This window comes from Microcaecilia unicolor, chromosome 4, assembly GCF_901765095.1.
Source record: "Microcaecilia unicolor chromosome 4, aMicUni1.1, whole genome shotgun sequence".
Classification (NCBI taxonomy): Eukaryota; Metazoa; Chordata; class Amphibia; order Gymnophiona; family Siphonopidae; genus Microcaecilia; species Microcaecilia unicolor.
In genome coordinates, this window is record NC_044034.1 from 375,724,279 (window position 1) to 375,744,201 (window position 19,923).

Sequence of the window (19,923 nt, forward strand, 5' to 3'; positions counted from 1 at the left end):
TTTTCTAATTCTACTATATCTTTTTTGAGATACGGAGACCAGTACTGAACACAATACTCCAGGTGCGGTCGCACCATGGAGCGATACAACGGCATTATAACATCCGCACACCTGGACTCCATACCCTTCCTAATAACACCCAACATTCTATTTGCTTTCCTAGCCGCAGCAGCACACTGAGCAGAAGGTTTCAGCGTATCATCGACGACGACACCCAGATCCCTTTCTTGATCCGTAACTCCTAACGCGGAACCTTGCAAGACGTAGCTATAATTCGGGTTCCTCTTACCCACATGCATCACTTTGCACTTGTCAACATTGAACTTCATCTGCCACTTGCACGCCCATTCTCCCAGTCTCGCAAGGTCCTCCTGTAATCGTTCACATTCCTCCTGCGACTTGACGACCTTGAATAATTTTGTGTCATCGGCGAATTTAATTACCTCACTAGTTATTCCCATCTCTAGGTCATTTATAAATACATTAAAAAGCAACGGACCCAGCACAGACCCCTGCGGGACCCCACTAACTACCCTCCTCCACTGAGAATACTGGCCACGCAATCCTACTCTCTGCTTCCTATCTTTCAACCAGTTCTTAATCCATAATAATACCCTACCTCCGATTCCATGACTCTGCAATTTCTTCAGGAGTCTTTCGTGCGGCACTTTGTCAAACGCCTTCTGAAAATCCAGATATACAATATCAACCGGCTCCCCATTGTCCACATGTTTGCTTACCCCCTCAAAAAAATGCATTAGATTGGTGAGGCAAGACTTCCCTTCACTAAATCCGTGCTGACTTTGTCTCATCAGTCCATGTTTTTGTATATGCTCTGCAATTTTATTCTTAATAATAGCCTCCACCATCTTGCCCGGCACCGACGTCAGACTCACCGGTCTATAATTTCCCGGATCTCCTCTGGAACCCTTCTTAAAAATCGGAGTAACATTGGCTACCCTCCAGTCTTCCGGTACTACACTCGATTTTAGGGACAGATTGCATATTTCTAACAGTAGCTCCGCAAGTTCATTTTTTAGTTCTATTAATACTCTGGGATGAATACCAACAGGTCCCGGTGATTTACTACTCTTCAGCTTGCTGAACTGACCCATTACATCCTCCAAGGTTACAGAGAATTTGTTTAGTTTCTCCGACTCCCCCGCTTCAAATATTCTTTCCGGCACCGGTGTCCCCCCCCAAATCCTCCTCGGTGAAGACCGAAGCAAAGAATTCATTTAATTTCTCCGCTACGGCTTTGTCCTCCTTGATCGCCCCTTTAACACCATTTTCGTCCAGCGGCCCAACCGACTCTTTGGCCGGTTTCCTGCTTTTAATGTATCTAAAAAAATTTTTACTATGTATTTTTGCTTCCAACGCTAATTTCTTCTCAAAGTCCTTTTTTGCCCTCCTTATCTCCGCTTTGCATTTGGCTTGGCATTCCTTATGATCTATCCTGTTACTTTCAGTTGGTTCTCTTCTCCACTTTCTGAAGGATTGTTTTTTGGCTCTAATGATTTCCTTTATCTTACTGTTTAGCCACGCCAGCTGACGTTTAGTCTTTTTTCCCTTTTTTCTAATACGTGGAATATATTTGTCCTGAACCTCCAGGATGGTGTTTTTAAACAGCATCCACGCCTGATGCAAGTTTTTTACTCTGCGAGCTGCTCCTTTCAGTCTTTTTTTCACCATTTTTCTCATTTTGTCGTAATCACCTTTTCTATAGTTAAACGCTAGCGTACTTGATTTCCTAGTTTCACTTCCTTCAATGCCAATATCAAAACCGATCATATTATGATCACTGTTATCAAGCGGCCCTCGTATCGTTACCCCCTGCACTAGATCATGAGCACCACTAAGGACTAAGTCTAGTATTTTTCCTTCTCTTGTCGGCTCCTGAACTAGCTGTTCCATGAAGCTGTCCTTGATTTCATCAAGAAATCTTATGTCCCTTGCGTGTACAGATGTTACATTAACCCAGTCTATATGCGGGTAATTGAAATCCCCCATTATTATTGTGTTGCCCAGTTTGTTTGCGTCCCTGATTTCCTTTAACATTTCCGCATCCGTCTGTTCGTCCTGGCCAGGCGGACGGTAGTACACTCCTATCACTATCCTTTTCCCCTTTGCACATGGAATTTCAATCCACAGTGATTCCAAGGAGTGTTTTGTTTCCTGCAGAATTTTCAATCTATTTGATTCAAGGCTCTCGTTAATATACAATGCTACCCCTCCACCAATCCGATTCACCCTATCACTACGATATAATTTGTACCCCGGTATGACAGTGTCCCACTGGTTATCCTCCTTCCACCAGGTCTCAGAGATGCCTATTATATCTAATTTTTCATTTAGTGCAATATATTCCAACTCCCCCATCTTATTTCTTAGGCTCCTGGCATTCGCATATAGACATTTCAAACTATGTTTGTTGTTCCTAAGTACATCATGCTTAGTACTTGACAGTATTAATTGGCAATCTTTTGTCTGATTTTTATTGTTATTTAAAGATACCCGATCTACTACAATCTCTTTTGCAACCTCACTATCAGGATACTCTATCTTCCCTGTTATGGTGATATCTTTGAAAGATACCTTATCCCGAACCATGCTCTTTTGAGCGACTGTCGGCCTTCCCCCCATTTCTAGTTTAAAAGCTGCTCTATCTCCTTCTTAAACGCCGATGCCAGCAGCCTGGTCCCACTCTGGTTAAGATGGAGCCCATCCTTTCGGAATAGGCTCCCCCTTCCCCAGAATGTTGCCCAGTTCCTAACAAATCTAAAGCCCTCCTCCCTGCACCATCGTCTCTTACTTTGCTCCTTCAAAGTAGTTTGCAGAATTTAATTAGCATTTTTGCATTTAAAGAGAAGTAGTCTTCCGCTATGACCACTAGGGAAACCTATCAGATAAGGTACGGGTGCAAAAACCAACATGCATATGTTGAAATCTCAACCTGACTTTCCACAATGAAAAATTCTAAAGGAGAATGTCGAGCTATCTATCCATGAACTGAAGTTACATAAAAGCAAGAAAATAAGCCAGATTGGCATACGAAATGTATTGTTTTGGGATTACTAAATCAAAAATCCAGCTTCAACCATATTGAAATGTGGCAAGAAATAAAGCAAGTTCTTTGTGCAAGGACGCCCTCAGAGTTTAAACATTTCTGTATGAAAGAATGGGCTGAAATTCCTCGTGCTGATGTGAGAGACTGACCCATAGTTCCAAGAAATGTTTTATTGAGCTTCTTGCTTCTCAGGGAGTGCAACCTATTAGTGAATGGAGGGTTCACATGTTTTCACATAAGGATACTTATTGACATTTTATTTTGTTAAATAAAGTATGTACTGTGAGCTATTTATTCAATGATGCTTTCTGTCATTCTTGTCGTTAAAATCATCCATAGTACCTGAAGAATGGAGGGTAACCAGTGTAACGCCAATTTGTTAAAAGGGTTCCAGGGGTAATCGGGAAATTACAGACCGGTAAGCCTGGTGTCAATGCTAGGTAAAATAGTGGAAACTATTATAAAGAATAAAATTATAGAACACATAAATAAAAATGGTTTAATGGGACAAAATCAGCATGGGTTAAGCCAAGGAAAGTCTCATCTCATCAATTTGCTTCATTTCTTTGAAGGTGTGAATAAAGGTGAGCTGGTTGATGTAGTATATATCTACATTTTCAGAAAGCTTTTGATGGAACTCCTCATGATAGACTCCTGAGAAAATTAGAGTCATGGGATTGGAGGCAATGTTCTGATGTGAATTAGGAATTGGTAATTGGAGAGAAAACAGAGGGTAGGATTAAATGGTCATTCCTCTCAGTGAGAGGGTAAAAACTGTACAACAGGCATGGACGCTGTTCAAAAATACCATCCTGGAGGCCCAGGCCATACATATTCTGCGAATTAGAAAAGAAAGACGAAGTCCAAAAGAAAGCCAGTGTAGTTGAAAAGTGAGGTGAAAGAAGCTATTAGGGCTAAAAGAAACGCCTTCAGAAAATGGAAGAAGGAACCGTCTGAAAACAACAAGAAGCAGCATAAGGAGTGTCAAAGCAAATGCAAGGCGCAGATAAAGAAGGCCAAGAGGGATTACGAAAAAAAGATAGCATTAGAGGCAAAAAAAACATAGCAAAATTTTTTTTCGGTATATTAAAAGCAGGAAGCTGGCAAAAGAATCGGTTGGGCCGCTGGATGACAGAGGGGTAAAAGGGGCAATCAAGGAAGATAAAGACATAGCGGAGAGATTGAATGAATTCTTTGCTTCGGTCTTCACCGAGGAAGATTTGGGTGGGATACCAGTGTCGGAAATGGTATTTCAAGCAGACGAGTCGGAGAAACTTACTGACTTCACGGTAAACCTGGAGGACTTAATGGGACAGTTCAGCAAACTGAAGAGTAGCAAATCTCCTGGACCAGATGGTATTCATCCTAGAGTACTGATAGAACTGAAAAATGAGCTTGCGGAGCTACTGTTAGTGATATGCAATTTATCCTTAAAATAGAGTGTGGTATCTGAAGATTGGAGGGTGGCCAATGTAACGCCGCTTTTTAAAAAAGGTTCCAGGGGAGATCCGGGAAATTATAGACCGGTGAGTCTGACATCGGTGCCGGGGAAAATGGTAGAGGCTATTATCAAAAACAAAATTACAGAGCACATCCGAGGACATGGATTACTGAGACCAAGTCAATACAGCTTTTGTGTGGGGAAATCTTGCCTGACCAATTTACTTCAATTCTTTGAAGGAGTAAACAAACATGTGGACAAAGGGGAGCCGGTTGATATCGTGTATCTGGATTTTCAAAAGGCATTTGACAAGGTACCTCATGAAAGGCTACAGAGGAAATTGGAGGGTCATGGGATAGGAGGAAATGTCCTATTGTGGATTAAAAACTGCTGGAAGGATAGGAAACAAGAGAGTGGGGTTAAATGGGCAATATTCACAATGGAGAAGGGTAGTTAGTGGGGTTCCTCAGGGGTCTGTGCTAGGACCGCTGCTTTTTAATATATTTATAAATGATTTAGAGATGGGAGTAACTAGCGAGGTAATTAAATTTGCTGATGACACAAAGTTATTCAAAGTCGTTAACTCGCGACAGGATTGTGAAAAATTACAGAAGGACCTTACGAGACTGGGAGACTGGGCAGCTAAAGGGTAGATGACGTTTAATGTGAGCAAGTGCAAGGTGATGCATGTGGGGAAAAAAGAACCCGAATTATAGCTATGTCATGCAAGGTTCCATGTTAGGAGTTATGGACCAAGAAAGGGATCTGGGTGTCGTCGTCGTCGATAATACACTGCTGCTGCAACTAGGAAAGCAAATAGAATGTTGGGTATTATTAGGAAAGGTATGGAAAACAGGTGTGAGGATGTTATAATGCCGTTGTATCGCTCCATGGTGCGACCGCACCTTGAGTTTTGTGTTCAATTCTGGTCGCCGCATCTCAAGAAAGATATAGTAGAATTGGAAAAGGTGCAGCGAAGGGCGACTAAAATGATAGCGGGGATGGGAAGACTTCCCTAAGAAGAAATACAAAGGAGGCTAGGGCTTTTCAGTTTGGAGAAGACGGCTGAGGGAAGACATGATAGAGGCATATAAAATAATGAGTGGAGTGGAACAGCTGGATGTGAAGCGTCTGTTCACGCTTTCCAAAAATACTGGGACTAGGGAGCATGCGATGAAACTACAGTGTAATAAATTTAAAACAAATCTGAGAAAATATTTCTTCACCCAACGCATAATTAAACTCTGAAATTCGTTGCCGGAGAACGTGGTGAAGGCGGTTAGCTTGGCAGAGTTTAAAAAGGGGTTAAATGGTTTCCTAAAGGACAAGTCCATAAACCGCTACTAAATGGACTTGGGAAGAATCCACAATTCCAGGAATAACATGTACAGAATGTTTGTACATTTGGGAAGCTTGCCAGGTGCCCTTGGCCTGGATTGGCCGCTGTCATGGACAGGATGCGGGGCTCGATGGACCCTTGGTCTTTTCCCAGTATGGCATTACTTATGTACTTACCCTAATACTTCTAATGCTTTCTCCCTTTTCTCTTCCCTCCCTCCTGCCCAGAATGCTTTTGTCCTTTTTTCCCCGTCTTTCCGCCTACCACTTAGCTTTTCCTGCTCCCTAGAGCTGCTCCAGCAGATAACATGACCTTAATTGCTACCTCTCCCCTCCATCCAGAACATACACACACTTCTTTCCCCTGGGTCTCCTAGCCTCTTACTTCTCCCACTAGGAGTGGGTGGTAAATATACACTATTCTCCACCCTGGCCCAGGAGTCTGTCCTTCTCCAGGGTAAACAAGCACTCGCTGATTTTCAGACACAAACCACCTCTATAAAAGGTACTGCCTTTGTAATTTTTAACTGGTGAAGTATGCTCAAGAGTAGCAGGTCTGAAAGTTATCCTACTAACTTAATGGAAGTGAAGAGCACAGTTTTAAAAATTGGCATCCAAATAATAATGTTAATTACAATTTAACCCTTGTGAAGGAAACCTAGCTATAGATAACAGAGAATGTATAAGCCTCATAACATAAATACATAAGCACCGCCATACTGGGAAAAGGCCAAGGGTCCATCAAGCCCAGCATCCTGTCTCTGACAGCTGCCAATCCAGGCTTCAAGAACCCGGCAAACCCCCCCCCCCCCCCCCCCCCAAAAAAAAAAAAAAAAAAAGTTTTTAATAATGTTCAATGGACTTTTCCCTCAGGAACCTGTCCAAACCCCCTTTAAATTCCATAAGGCTAGCTGCTGTCACTACATTCTCCGGCAATGAGTTCCAGAGTGTAACTACATGCTGAGTAAAGAAAAACTTTCTCCTATTTGTTTTAAATCTACCATATTCTAGCTTCATCTTGTCCCCCCCTGGTTTTGTTGTTGTTTGAAAGTGTAAACAAACGCTTCACATCTGTCCGCTCTAATCCTCAGTGCTGTTTCTTGTTCCCCCTGGCCAATGATGAGATTCCAGCAAGAGGTCCTGCAGAATTTGTCTGTTGGTCTTGGCTGTGTTTTAAAGAGCTATTGGAAAATAGAGCAGGTAGAAAATTGAGGGGTTTCTTTCAGTGTAAATAATGCTAATATTGCTCTCAACATATATAAATATTACTGTTTATTAATGCACTATAAATCCACTTCTGAACTCTCATCCCCCGTAATCCCACATCACTCATACCTTTACTCACAGAAATATGTATACCATATGTCTTTATGCCTTAATATTGCCCTTTAAACTCCCATTGTCTCCTTCCAATGTTCAATGTTTGTGTTCCATTGTTGCACTCCTTAACGACACTTCGATTGTCTCGCATAATTCTGCACAATGTAATCCATAACCAATCTGTAACAAATTGTACTTCCAACATTCATTTCTTATTGTAAGCCACACTGAACCCGCAAAAAGGTGGGAAAATGTGGGATACAAATGCAATAAATAAATATTCTCTGTACCTGTGTCCTCTGCTGGCTGTTTTGTTGGCATTTTTTATAAGATGAACTTATGCTATAAAAGAAACAAAGCTGAAACTTACAGGAATGATCTTTCAAATTTTGTTTTGCAGAAAGTGAATTTCGATATGCTAGATGGAAGAAAGCTGTGATGAAGTCAATGGGCTGGGAAACATCTGAGCCTTTGTCTAATGGAAATGGTAATACTTTGGTATTTTCACTCACTGGCTTAAGTTCTTGTGCAAGCATCAAAGGTTACTCTAAAACTGGGAGTTTTTTCATAATGTTATGAAAGAAAAATATAACTATTTCTAAAACTGAATGAATTAAAAATATTTTGACTTAAACATAGAACAGTTTTAAGTAAGCAAAGCATAATTCTTTCTCTCCCCATGTGACAATGACAGAAAATAAGACAATTTAAATAATTAGTTCTTGGATTGTTCCAGTCTTGACGAGGCCAGGTGACTGAATTTGTGAAAAGCCCATGCAAAGCAAAAAAGAGCACATTGCTTGAAAGAAGAAAGCTAAACAGATAGTAATGGGTCTGAGCACATTACTTTATAACATTGGTAAAATTGCTGATCACAAGCTGCGGGTTTGGATCTGTTCATTTTCCAGATGCGATACCAATGGAAGAATGCTGCTGGTGTTAGAGTAATGTCTGGAGATACTACTGTGTCAATTTTATACTAACTAGTACTTTAAATACCTTTCTTATAACAAAATATTACGTGAACTATGTTCTCTAAAATGGTTTGGGGAAAAATCTTTACTGCCTAGTACTGTAATAAATTTAGGGGTCTTTTACTAAAGTGCACTAAGGGCAATGCTTTGCAATAATTGTTGGGAATGTGCCCAACATGTCCTCAGCAATTACTGCACTGAAAACTGCTCTAGCATGGGTAAACCTGGTTGCAAATAGCACAGATGCACTTAGTACCTCTACTGAGGGGGTGCCAAGTACACGGAAAAAGGCAGTAAGAGCCACACGCCTCAAACAAGGAAAAACAACCGAAAGAGGTTGTTGGGCAGACTGGATGGACCGTACAGGTCTTTATCTGCCATCATTTACTATGTTATTAAGAGGTAACCTGGCCTTAATACATAGAGACTTTTGACATGAGCCATGTTTCAGCACAACTGCCTTCATCAGGCATCCTTAGATCTAAAATCAATACAGTGAATCAAAATAAATATAGGCAGCTCTATGCTGTGTTGAGCCTATAACATAAAATGAGGGTTAGAAGGAAAAGCTTGCCTTTTTGCAGATGGCACAAAGATTTACAACAGATGGGATACACTATAAATGGTAAAGGCTAATGAATTTGCTATACAACTTGTTCTGTTGTACAACCAAAACAGTTGACATTTTTATATACAAGTGCCTTCTCTGGCAGCAGAAAATATAAGAAGTGATCTACAAATATTAGAAACAAGGGCTAATACTTAGCAGTTAAGCTTTTAACATGAAGAAATGCAGCATGATGCATTTTGGATGCAGAAATCCAAGGGGGCTGTATACAACAGGAAGAGAGAGGCTGATATGCAAGGTGATAGTGCCCAAGGATCTCGTGTAGCAAGGAGTGGTCAAAGCCAGAAGGATACTATATTGTAGTGGTCCTGGAGGCACCCCAGCCAATCAGGTTTTCAGTATATCCACAATGAATATTCATGAGAGAGATTTGCATGCAGTGGAGGCAGTGCATGCAAATCTCTCATGAATATTCATTGTGGACATCCTGAAAACCTGACATGCTGAGGTGCCTCCAGGACCAGGTTTGGGAACCACTGCTATATTGCACAGAGAGAAGCATAATCAACGGAAAGGAGAGGTGATCATTCCCCTGTATAATTTGTTTAGTCCTGCTTAGAACATGGTATTCAGTTTTGGAGGCCATATCTTACTAAGGATATAAAAAGATTGAAGCGGTTCAAAGAAAAGCAACTAAAATGGTATGGGGTATGATCCAGAAGACATATGAGAAGAGACTTAAAGATCTAAATATGTATACCCTAGAGGAGAGAGAGAGCTGAGAATCTATAATACATTTAAATATTTGAAATGTATTGATGAACAAATAATTCTTTTTCAAAAATGAGGAAGCTATAGAATTAGAGGACATGAAATGAAACTGCAAAGAGGAAAACTTGAAAGCGGTATTAGAAATACTTTTTCACAGAAAGGGTGATGAATGCCTGGAATGCTGTCCTGGAGGAGGTGTCAGAGTCTTAAAACTGATTCAAAAAGGCATGGGATCAACAGAGATGGTCACTTCATAGCAAGTTGATCCAGAGAGAGAGAGACACGATGTTTACTTCAGGCTCCTGCAACTTAGGTTAAATAATGTACTTTTTTTTGTTTATTTATGGCTTCAATTTTTACAAACTTTTTTTCAGTTAGTGTTGAGGCACCAGCCCTCAGTTTTGTTATGAGTTTTCTTCTAGAGGCCAGCCGAATTTTGGTTTTGACACAGAAACCAGCCCGAAATCTATACTCAGTGCATTTTCTGCTGAAACCAAAACTTTGGGCTGTGTCCCTCCCTTTCTTTCTGGAGGAGTCATATCTGTCCCTCCATCTCTCCCTCCCTCCTTGAACAGGAAGAGCCATCCCTCTCCTTCCCTTTCCCCACAACAAGAGGAGCACCCCCTCCTCCCTTCCCAGGCCTATCTGCTGATCTAGTGGCCTAACTGGGGCAGGAGCAATCCCCAGTCATTCCTGCCTCTGCCATCTCTGCTGTCCAAATGGCTGTTGAGACCTTCAGTGACAGTCTCATACCCTGAGATGACAGATCCAGGAGTGAGGGAGTGGATGGTGTTCAGACGATGGGGCAGGGCTGGTTTCAACTTTAGTTTCAGCCAAAACCGTGCATTGAATTTCGGCTACAAATTGAAAAATGTGGTTTTGGTTGACCTATTTTCTTCCTTAGGGTTCTGTTTGGAGATTTTACAAGCAGTCACTTCCTGTTCTGTTATCTGAGCTGAATCTGCATCATCCCCCCTCCCCCCATACCCATACAACAAAAGGATTATCCCTCCAGTGTCCAGTTGATGCAGGTCCACCCAAGAAGATCAGACTAGAAACTGTAGTGAAATACCTAACGTCTATGTTGAAATTTATATCTTTAACAAATTACTGTCTTTAAAATTCTGATATACTACTAAAACCAGGAATTCTTCGACCCCCCCCCCCCCCCCCCCCCCCCCCCACTGTACTCAGCTTCCAGACAAAATTCACAGCTTCCAGACAAAATTCACATAGTTTGTGAAATCATTTAATTTACAGTTCAGAAAGCCTTTGGTCTCAAGGCCTGGTTTTGGTTTACAACACACAAAGGTCTTTGCTCTCTGACTGTGGACTTCCAGAGTGCTTTATGGGGTTTTATTCACTTTTAAATTTGCAGCTGCCATTTTGTTTTTTTTTGCAATTTTCCACACCGGGAGTAAGTCAGCCTTACCATTTACTAGATCTTTTTGAAGCTGTAAATAAGCAACTGGATAACAGTGAACCAGTTTATAGTGTGTTGATTTTCAGAAGTTGTATAACAAAGTCCCTCATGAGTAGGGTTACCATACGGCTCCAGAAAAAGGAGGACGGATTGAGCCAGCCGGGTTTTACTTCCATTGCTTTCCAAGCAATGGAAGTAAAACCCGGCTGGCTCAATCCGTCCTCCTTTTTCTGGAGCCCTATGGTAACCCTACTCATGAGAGACTCATTAGGAAACTGGCTTATAGACAGTTTTTACCATAGAAATGGTCAGTAGTAGAGTGCCCCAAGGGTCTGTACTAGGACAATTTTGCTTTTTAACATGTTACAATGAGTGGGGATATCTCAATATTCATTTTTTTGTTGCATTTGAATTAATAAAATAATTCTGAGTTGTATTAGTGTCACGACTACAGGATGGTGAGCCCTTGGACTGCAGCCGGAGCTGCGGCATACAAGTCCCCTGGGCTGGCACAAGGCAAGACTAGAACACGGGCAGCACAGGGTGAGGTAAACAAGGCAGGACAAGGCAAGATTTGGCTGGGCACACCTAGACAAGACTGGATGCAGATGAGGCAAGGTAAGCAAGGCAGCAGGGCTAGAACTGAACACAGACAGGAACAAGACAAGGAAACAAGGCTAGAACTGGGTTCAGACAAGGCAGAGCAAGAACTAGATCTGGGCACAAGACAAGACCAGTTCAGGATAAGGACTGGAACCTAACAGGGCAAAGAAATCAAGGCAGCGGGGCTAGAACTGGAACCCAGACAGGACAAGGAACTAGGATAAAAATGAGTCCAGACAGGCGTGACAAGGGCTAGGCAAGAACTGGATCCAGGTGGGACAGAACAAGGCAACAAACAAGACAGACTAGACTGAGACAAGGCACTATGGACACAACAAGGCCGGAAGGAAGCAAGGACTAGGCAAGACAGGGCTGGAGCTAGGCAGGAACTTGGAAAAAAGGCAGAGCTGGAGCTAGGCAGGAACTCAGAGACAAGGCAGGGCTGGAGCTTGGCAGAAATTCAGAAACAAAGCAGGGCTGGCATCGAGGCAAGGCAAGGTCTATTAATGAGGCAAGGCTGGAGCAGGAACCAAGCTGGAACAGGAACCTTAACAAGGCTAGAGCAGGAACAAGGCTGGAGACCTCGTTGCAAGGGCCGCAAGGAAACATAGAGGCCTTCCCTAAATATCTTCCAGGCCAGAAGCTGAACTCCTCAGCAGGGGCGTATCTGGAATCCGGCGGTAGGGGGGGCCACAGCCAGAGAGGGGGGGCACATTTTTGCCTCCCTCCCCCCCCCGCCGCCGCCGCCTCTCTCCACCCCCTCCCCGCCGTCAACCCTCCCCCGCTGCTTACTTTTGCTGGCGCCGAGGTCCGACCCGCAATCTCCGTTTTTCGTCTTCCTCCGTGGCCATGCTTCCAGGAAGTAACGCTGCAGTGCTGATTCGTTGAATCCAGTTCGACGTCTGACGTCAGACGCCGAACTGGATTCAACGAATCAGCACTGCAGCGTTACTTCCTGGAAGCATGGCCACGGAGGAAGACGAAAAACGGAGATTGCGGGTCGGACCTCGGCGCCAGCAAAAGTAAGCAGCGGGGGAGGGTTGACGGCGGGGAGGGGGGCCAGGGCGAAATCTGCGGGGGCCCAGGCCCCTGTGGCCCCACGCAGATACGCCCCTGCTCCTCAGGCGTCTGGAGCGGCAGCACTCTGCCCCTTTAAGGGCAGATTAGCGCATGCCTAGGGAATCCCCTTGATGACAACGCATCAGAGAGACCGCTGTTGGACCAGGCTCAAGAACAGCGCGGGACCCAGCCTGACACCCCCACAGCGTGACAAGGGTAGGCTGGTGTGCGGGTCACGGAAGGAGCCATGACATTTAGGAGAGATACTAGGTATCATATGGAGGTGCATAACGTACACTAAAAAAATAGATAATAATGGCTCTGTACAGGTAATTGGTGAGACCTTGCCTAGAATACTTTGTCCATTTCTTGAGAGCATACTTCTGATCACATATAATTAGGCTGGATGCAGTTCAGAGAGAGGCTATTAACTCATTTGAAATGAAACTGACTTACATAGTAAATGACGGCAGAAAAAGACCTGCATGGTCCATCCAGTCTGCCCTACAAGATAAACTCATATGTGCTACTTTTTGTGTATACCTTACCTTGATTTGTACCTGTCCTTTTCAGGGCACAGACCGTGTAAGTCTCCCCAGCACTATCCCCGCCTCCCAACCACCAGCCCCGCCTCCCACCACCGGCTCTGGCACAGACCATATAAGTCTGCCCAGCACTATCCCTGCCTCCCGCCACCGGCTCTGCCACCCAATCTTGGCTAAGCTGCTTAGGATCCATTCCTTCTGAACAGGATTCCTTTATGTTTATCCCACACGTGTTTGAATTCTGTTACCGTTTTCATTTCCACCACCTCCCGCGGGATGGCATTCCAAGCATCCACTACTCTCTCCATGTGTATGTTATACATTAGACATTAAAATAATGGTGATTAAGGGTATAGTTAGTATCCATAGATGCATTGAATTAGTACTTATGCATTTATGGCATATGTTTTATTGTATTTTGAGATTGTATTCTATATTATGCATTTTGCATTAACTTTGAGCGTTACTTGCTGTTGTATTGGTTTTCGATGCTTAATAAAGACGCTTATAAATTAAAAAAAAATAATGGTGTTAATGCGCAAGAAGCAAACCTTTTTCAGAAAAAAATGATGTAGAATGAGAGTTCATAATGGAATTAATAGAGGTAAAAGAGTGATGGAATTGAAGAAAGTGTAGGATAAACATAGAAGTGAGGGAAACATTGGAGATTAACTGGGGTTTATGGTATAGTATGAGGAACAATTTTGGGTACACTAACAGACCTAGTGATCCTCGTCTATCATATTCATTATAATTGCACTTAAAGAGCTTCAAACATAGTTCAGTTGTCCTTTTCTTTCTAACAAGGTTCCTTGTAATGTCTGAAAATCTATGGCATGAACTTTGAGTACTCATGCTTATATTGCAAAAATTGCAGGCAATTGATACAGGTTTTCTATTGTGTATGTGTTAAACACAACCAAGTTATCATTCTAATCCTCATATCTATGTTTTCGACTTGTGAAATGCTGTTAAATAGGGTATATTGTGTTTAAAAACAACATAGGTGTCAAGCTTGTTTTAAAATAAAAGGAATTTGCAGCACAAGTAGTAGTAGTTACAATTGTCATAAGAGTGGAATCCCCAGACATTAACTAGCAACATCTAGCAGCAGCCAAAGAGCATATTTCAGTGGATTCCAAACAGAGGCATATACATGTCCCGCAGCCAGAAGATTACTGCTCTAAAGTTCAGCTACATAGAGAGGAACAAATATAGTTACTCAGCCTTATTAAAGGTTCTTAGTAATATTAACTTTGATACTAGTTTTGAGGTTAACACAGGTTCTGATTGACTGGACCGCACATGTTATTTATTGCATTTAATAGAAACATCAAAATTTGTATCCAAGGTTGGCAGTTAGTTGTTAATGACTTCTGTTAAAAACATTTTATTGCATGACTTTGAGCTATCATTATCTTCTGACATGGATTAGTTGCGTTTTTTCGTGGGGAGGGGATTGTTTTGTTTTTTGCGTAACTAAAGCATTTTTATAGACAACATCTTTGCAATTCCTATTTAATTTGATTGCTTCCTAACACAAGTATTCCAATTTGTTTTTTCTCTCTGATTTGCTGGAAACTCCTTCCATTGGATGACCTCAGGTGACACTAGTATCTTCTGTAGTTTGCCTTTGGGCTTTTATATAGTGAGTAGCATGATAATGTTAATCGGCGCAAAATACATCTCAGGTTAGTTATTTAATCCAGTTAATACTACAAACTTTCTCTGCTACCTTCTTTGTTTTTGCTCTTCTTAATGTTTTTCTCTACAGTGGAAAGATTTTCAGAACTTTTTATCATGCATATAACAAAGTATTTGCCTCAAAAGTCAGTGATGTGTGTTAGAAAAAAAACGTTTGTCTTCCAGATGGTACAAAAAAACTGCAAGAAAGTAAACAGTCCAGATGGAGAGTAGAAAACAAAACAAGAGGCACTGATCTGCCCAGTCAAATCAAAGAAAAACAAATCAAAAGTTCAGATCTAGTGAATGCAATAGAAGTGTTTTATTAAACAGTTACCCAACATGGCCTTGTTTCGCCCTCAGGCTGCATCAGGGGTAAAAACTACAAAATCAAAACATACATAATAAATCTCCATATTAACATGAATCAAATACATCAATATATATATAAATATGTAAATTAAAAACATAATATAACACAATAAATAAGTTAAAAACAAGATACAAAGAACATTTCCCTGAGTACTCACATACAAAAGGCAGGTATATTCAGTGTATGAACGTGTATGTGGAGAAGAGGAGGAAAAAACTCACAAATCAGTGCCAATATCAGTGTTACATGCAGTTCATAAAAAAGTATAACATCCATGAAGACTTAATGTGATTCTGGTGCATAGTCTAAAAGGAGATAAAGTATGCAACAATACGTGAAAAATACATGCGTAAAAGAAGTTAAAACATAGCATACCCCTAAAAGGGACTGAGACCTGAGGAAAGGCTGCTGGCTACTCTTGCTGCCAAGTAATGTCCTAAGATATACCTATAAATGGATTTCTGTATTGGAGCATCTTCCTTCCTCCCTCTCTCCCTGTGCTCCTCTAAACTTCCCTTTGGTGGGTCATAGCATTTAAGACAGGCTGTGTCCAGTAGGCCTTAGCACCTTTCCTCTGCCGCGTCCCACCTCCTCTGATGCAACTTTGTTTCTGCATGGGCAATACATAGTACTGGGAAGGCCTCATTGCTGAAGGCCTTGCCACTGAAGGCAAGTTTAAGGGATTATGGGTAAGGGAGAGACGCCGAGGAGGTGGGAGGGGTATAGAGTGAGCGGGGAGTGGAGGGAGAGGAAGAAAGAGAGATTGGACTTGGGGCTGTGTCAGTGTGCAACTAGATGTCTGGGCTCCATTTATGCAGGGACCTGGGATAGGTTCCCCTTATGCCCATTGGTAAAGGCCACGCTGCAAAAACACAACACAAACTCACTCTGAAATTAGGAATAAATTTCTTGTTTATTTGTAGTTTCAAACATTAACAATATTAAACATTAAAAAAAAAAAACTATTGCAGGTTATGACTGAATATATATTCTTAACATAAAGGTCTGTTATCCGAGGACAAGTAGGCCATAGTCTCACAAGTGGATGACATCATCCACGTCACCCAGTGCACAGCTTAAACAGGCAATTACAGCTTTAAGAGCACACATAGCTACTCCACCATGCATGTGTGAGTGCCTTCCTGCGTGCCACAAGAGTGCAGGACCATCAGTCTCTTATCATCTGCACTGAAAAGAGAACGCAGTTGTCCCGCGCTTCTCACAGAGTCTGGCATGTGAGCATTATTTTTCGATGATATGCCTTCCCTTTAGGATTTTTTTACCCTGCTTTTTTTTTTAATCTCTTTTCATTGGAAAAGTTCCTCTCCCTTCCTATACAGTTTTAGTTTGATTTTTCCCACTTTTAAGTTTCCTTTATTTTTGGCGCACTCCAGATCAAGTACTTAAGATGACAGGAATTCAGTGGCTCAAAGGGAGCTTTCCTCAGCTGGGTGAGAACAACGTTGAGGTCTCATATCGCAGGGGAACTTTGACAGGGGGCTTTGTCAAAAGCAAACCTCTCATGAAGCGAACAACTAGAGGCTGTCCAGAAGTAGGCTTACCTTCCACATGGTGATGGTAAGTACTGTTTGCACTGAGGTGAACCCTTAAAGAGTTTCTCTGGTAACCAAACTCAGAAAAGTATAGAAGATATTCAAGCAGGGTCTGTGTAGGACAAGAAGTAGGATCTAGGGCCCTTCCCTCACACCAGACGGCAAACTTCCTCCATTTGAAAGAGCAGTACCTCTTAATGAAATCGTTCTTGGAAGCCAGCAAGACCTTGGAGACACCCTCAGGAAGATGCAAGGAAGCAAATTCTAAGCTCTCAATATCCAGGCTGTGAGAGCCAGGGACTGGAGGTTCAGATGCAGAAGACATACGTTGTTCTGTTTGATGGGAGTTGGAAAATACGCCAATCTCCAAGGTTCTTCGGAGGATAACTCCAGAAGAAGAGGGAACAGATCTGCCTGGGCCAATAAGGAGTGATCAGAATCATGGCTCCTCAGTCTTGAGTTTCAGCAGTCTTCCCCACAAGAGGGATGGGAGGATACACATACAGAAGACCATTCCCCCAATGGAGGAGGAAGGCGTTCAACGCTAGTCTGTCATGTACTCTGACCCTGGAACAGTACTGAGCGACCTTGTGATTGAATGGAGTAGCAAAGAGATCCACCAAGGGGGAGCCCCACTCCCAGAAGATCTCACGGGTAACACTTGTGCTGAGCGACCACTCGTACGGTTGCGTGACCCTGCTCAGTCTGTCAACCAGAGTATTGGATTTGCCTGCCAGATAGGTGGCTCTGAGAACTATCCTGTTCTTGACTGCCCATTGCCACATCCCTGTAGCCTCCTGACATAGAGGGTATGATCCAGTATCCTCTATGTTAGGTTCGGAACCTAACCTTTCAAACATATAGGTTGCCTCAATCTGTCTGACCTATCTGATTAACTGTACATTGTCTTTTTAGATTGTAAGCTCTTCGAGCAGGGACTGTCCTTCCATGTTAAATTGTACAGCGCTGCGTAACCCTAGTAGCGCTCTAGAAATGTTAAGTAGTAGTAGTACCTCCCTGCTTGTTGGTGTATTACATTGCAATCTGATTGTCTGTTTGAATGAGTACAATTTGGTTGGACAGCCAATCTCTGAAAGCCATTAGAGCGGTCCAGATCGCCCATAACTCCAGGAGGTTGATCTGAAGATTTGTTTCCTGCGTTGACCAAGCACCCTGGGTGTGAAGCCCATCCAAATGAGCTCCCCATCCCAGGTGGGATGCATCAGTCATCAGCACCGGCTGTTCCTGAGCAATTTGGAATTGAAGTTAGATGGTCAAATTGGATTGAATTGTCCACCTGAGGAGGGACTGAACCAACTCCGATGTTACTCAGATGATATCTGCTAGATTCCCAGAGGCCTAACACCACAGGAAAGCTAGAGTCCACTGGGAGGTTCTCATGTGCAGACATATTAAGGGAGTGACCTGCACCATGGAGGCCGTGTGTCCTTTTAACCTCAACATCTGCCAAGCTGTGACTTGCTAGTTGGCTTGAACCTGAGTGGCAGGTGTGACTAGTGTCCGCCCTTGGCACAGGGAGAAAGGCTTGTGCCTGCTGTATGTCTAGCAGGGCTCCAGTGAATTCCAGTTGCTGAATCGGGTGTAGATGGTACTTGGGTTTTTGTTTTTGTTTTTTTAAATCACTAGTAGCTCCAGCACCCGACTAGCTCTATGCATGGACTCCTGAGCACCATCCTTCGATCTGCTCTTCACTAGCCAATCGTCCAAGTAAGGAAATACATGGACTCCCAGTGTACGTAGCGATGCTGCAGCTACTGCTAGACATTTGGTGAAAACTCTGGCAACAGACACCAGGCCAAATGGCAACATGCGGTACTGGAAGTGATGTGTTCCCATCTGAAACTAAAATACTTCCTGTGGCCTGGAAGTATCAGGATGTGAGTGTAGGCATCCTTTAAGTCCAGAGAGCATAGAAAATCTTGAGCCTGAATCATTGGGAGAAGGATGCCCAGGGAAACCATCTTAAACTTTTCTTTGATCAGAAATTTGTTCAGGGCCCTTAGGTCTAGGATGGGATGCTTTCCCCCTGGTTTCTTTGGAACAAAGAAATACCTGGAATAGTATCCCTTCCTTTCTTTCCCTGGTGGAATGGGATCGACTGCGTGGGCCTTTAGAAGGGCAGAGAGTTCCTCTGCAAGTACTTCCCAATGCTGAGATCTGAAGGAACATGCTTTGGAGGGCAATCTGATGGTCTTTGACGTCAATGAAGAGCATAACCAAGACGGAAAATTTTAAGAACTCATCGGTCAGAGGTTACAAAAAAAACTCAGCCTCCCCTGTACCAATAAGTCATTGGAACGGTCACTGCTATGCTCTGTTGGAGCTTGTCAAAAACTTGCCCCCTGTTTTGACAGGTGAGCCGGCTGGGCCTTAGGCGCATGTTGTTGAGCATAAAGGCCTGATAAATCTTCCCTCCCCCCAAAAGAGTCCAGGGTTCTTGCTTCTCTGCCCTGGGGGATGTCAAATCAAAGTCTCTAGAACTCCTGGCTCTTTTGAATGCAGATTCCACCACCAGGGAATGAGGTGGCAACTGTGGCCTATGAAATCCAGGGGAACTCTGTCTTTTGGGTAGGACAGGGACCCACAGAAGGGACACTCAGCTCTGCAACTGAATGTTTCGCAGGATCTTGTGAAGCGGAAACATCGCAGCCTCTCTAGGAGAGTCATAGTCCAGGACCTCGAACGTCTCAGCCCTGGCCTCGTCCTCCATCTTCAACCGAATTGGAATGGTAGCTGCCATTTCCTAGATTAAAGTGGGGGAGAGAAAAGGCTCTCAGGTGGAGACTTCCTCCTTTCCTATGAAGGGGAGAGGTCAGATTGGATACTATAGGAATCCTCCGAGAACTACCATGGATCCTCAGACATCCGTGAGCGCTCCTTATCGATCTCGGCGAAAATCTCCTCATGGGAGGGACGAGACCAAGCCATGTCCTCAAGAAGGGCATCGAGGCGCCTATTCCATCCTTGACTCCAGCAAAGCTTCCTCCACCAACATCGAGGGGGTGCCCACTTGGGTGGCTGTCAACACTACTGCTGCATGTAACGCATCGGTGTCGGAGACTTCATCGCAGGCTGAGGGCCTTGCGGGGTAGCAGCAAGAAGTCACCCTCAATGAAACAAATCATTCCTTAAACCACCCAAGTACACCAAAACACCTCTTACACGACCTTACCTAACACCTTCT

At 43.1% G+C, this 19,923-nt stretch overlaps 1 protein-coding gene across 1 annotated transcript in view; it reads left to right on the plus strand.

Annotated features, from left to right (window-relative positions):
* The window catches only part of GK (glycerol kinase), a 311,446-nt gene that overhangs the window by 276,210 nt on the left and 15,313 nt on the right, over nt 1-19,923 (plus strand). Inside the window, exons 19-20 of the mRNA XM_030202379.1 lie at nt 7,567-7,653; nt 14,714-14,800. Of these exons, the coding sequence (XP_030058239.1) occupies nt 7,567-7,653; nt 14,714-14,800 (174 nt within the window). The remainder of the gene's footprint in view (nt 1-7,566; nt 7,654-14,713; nt 14,801-19,923) is intronic.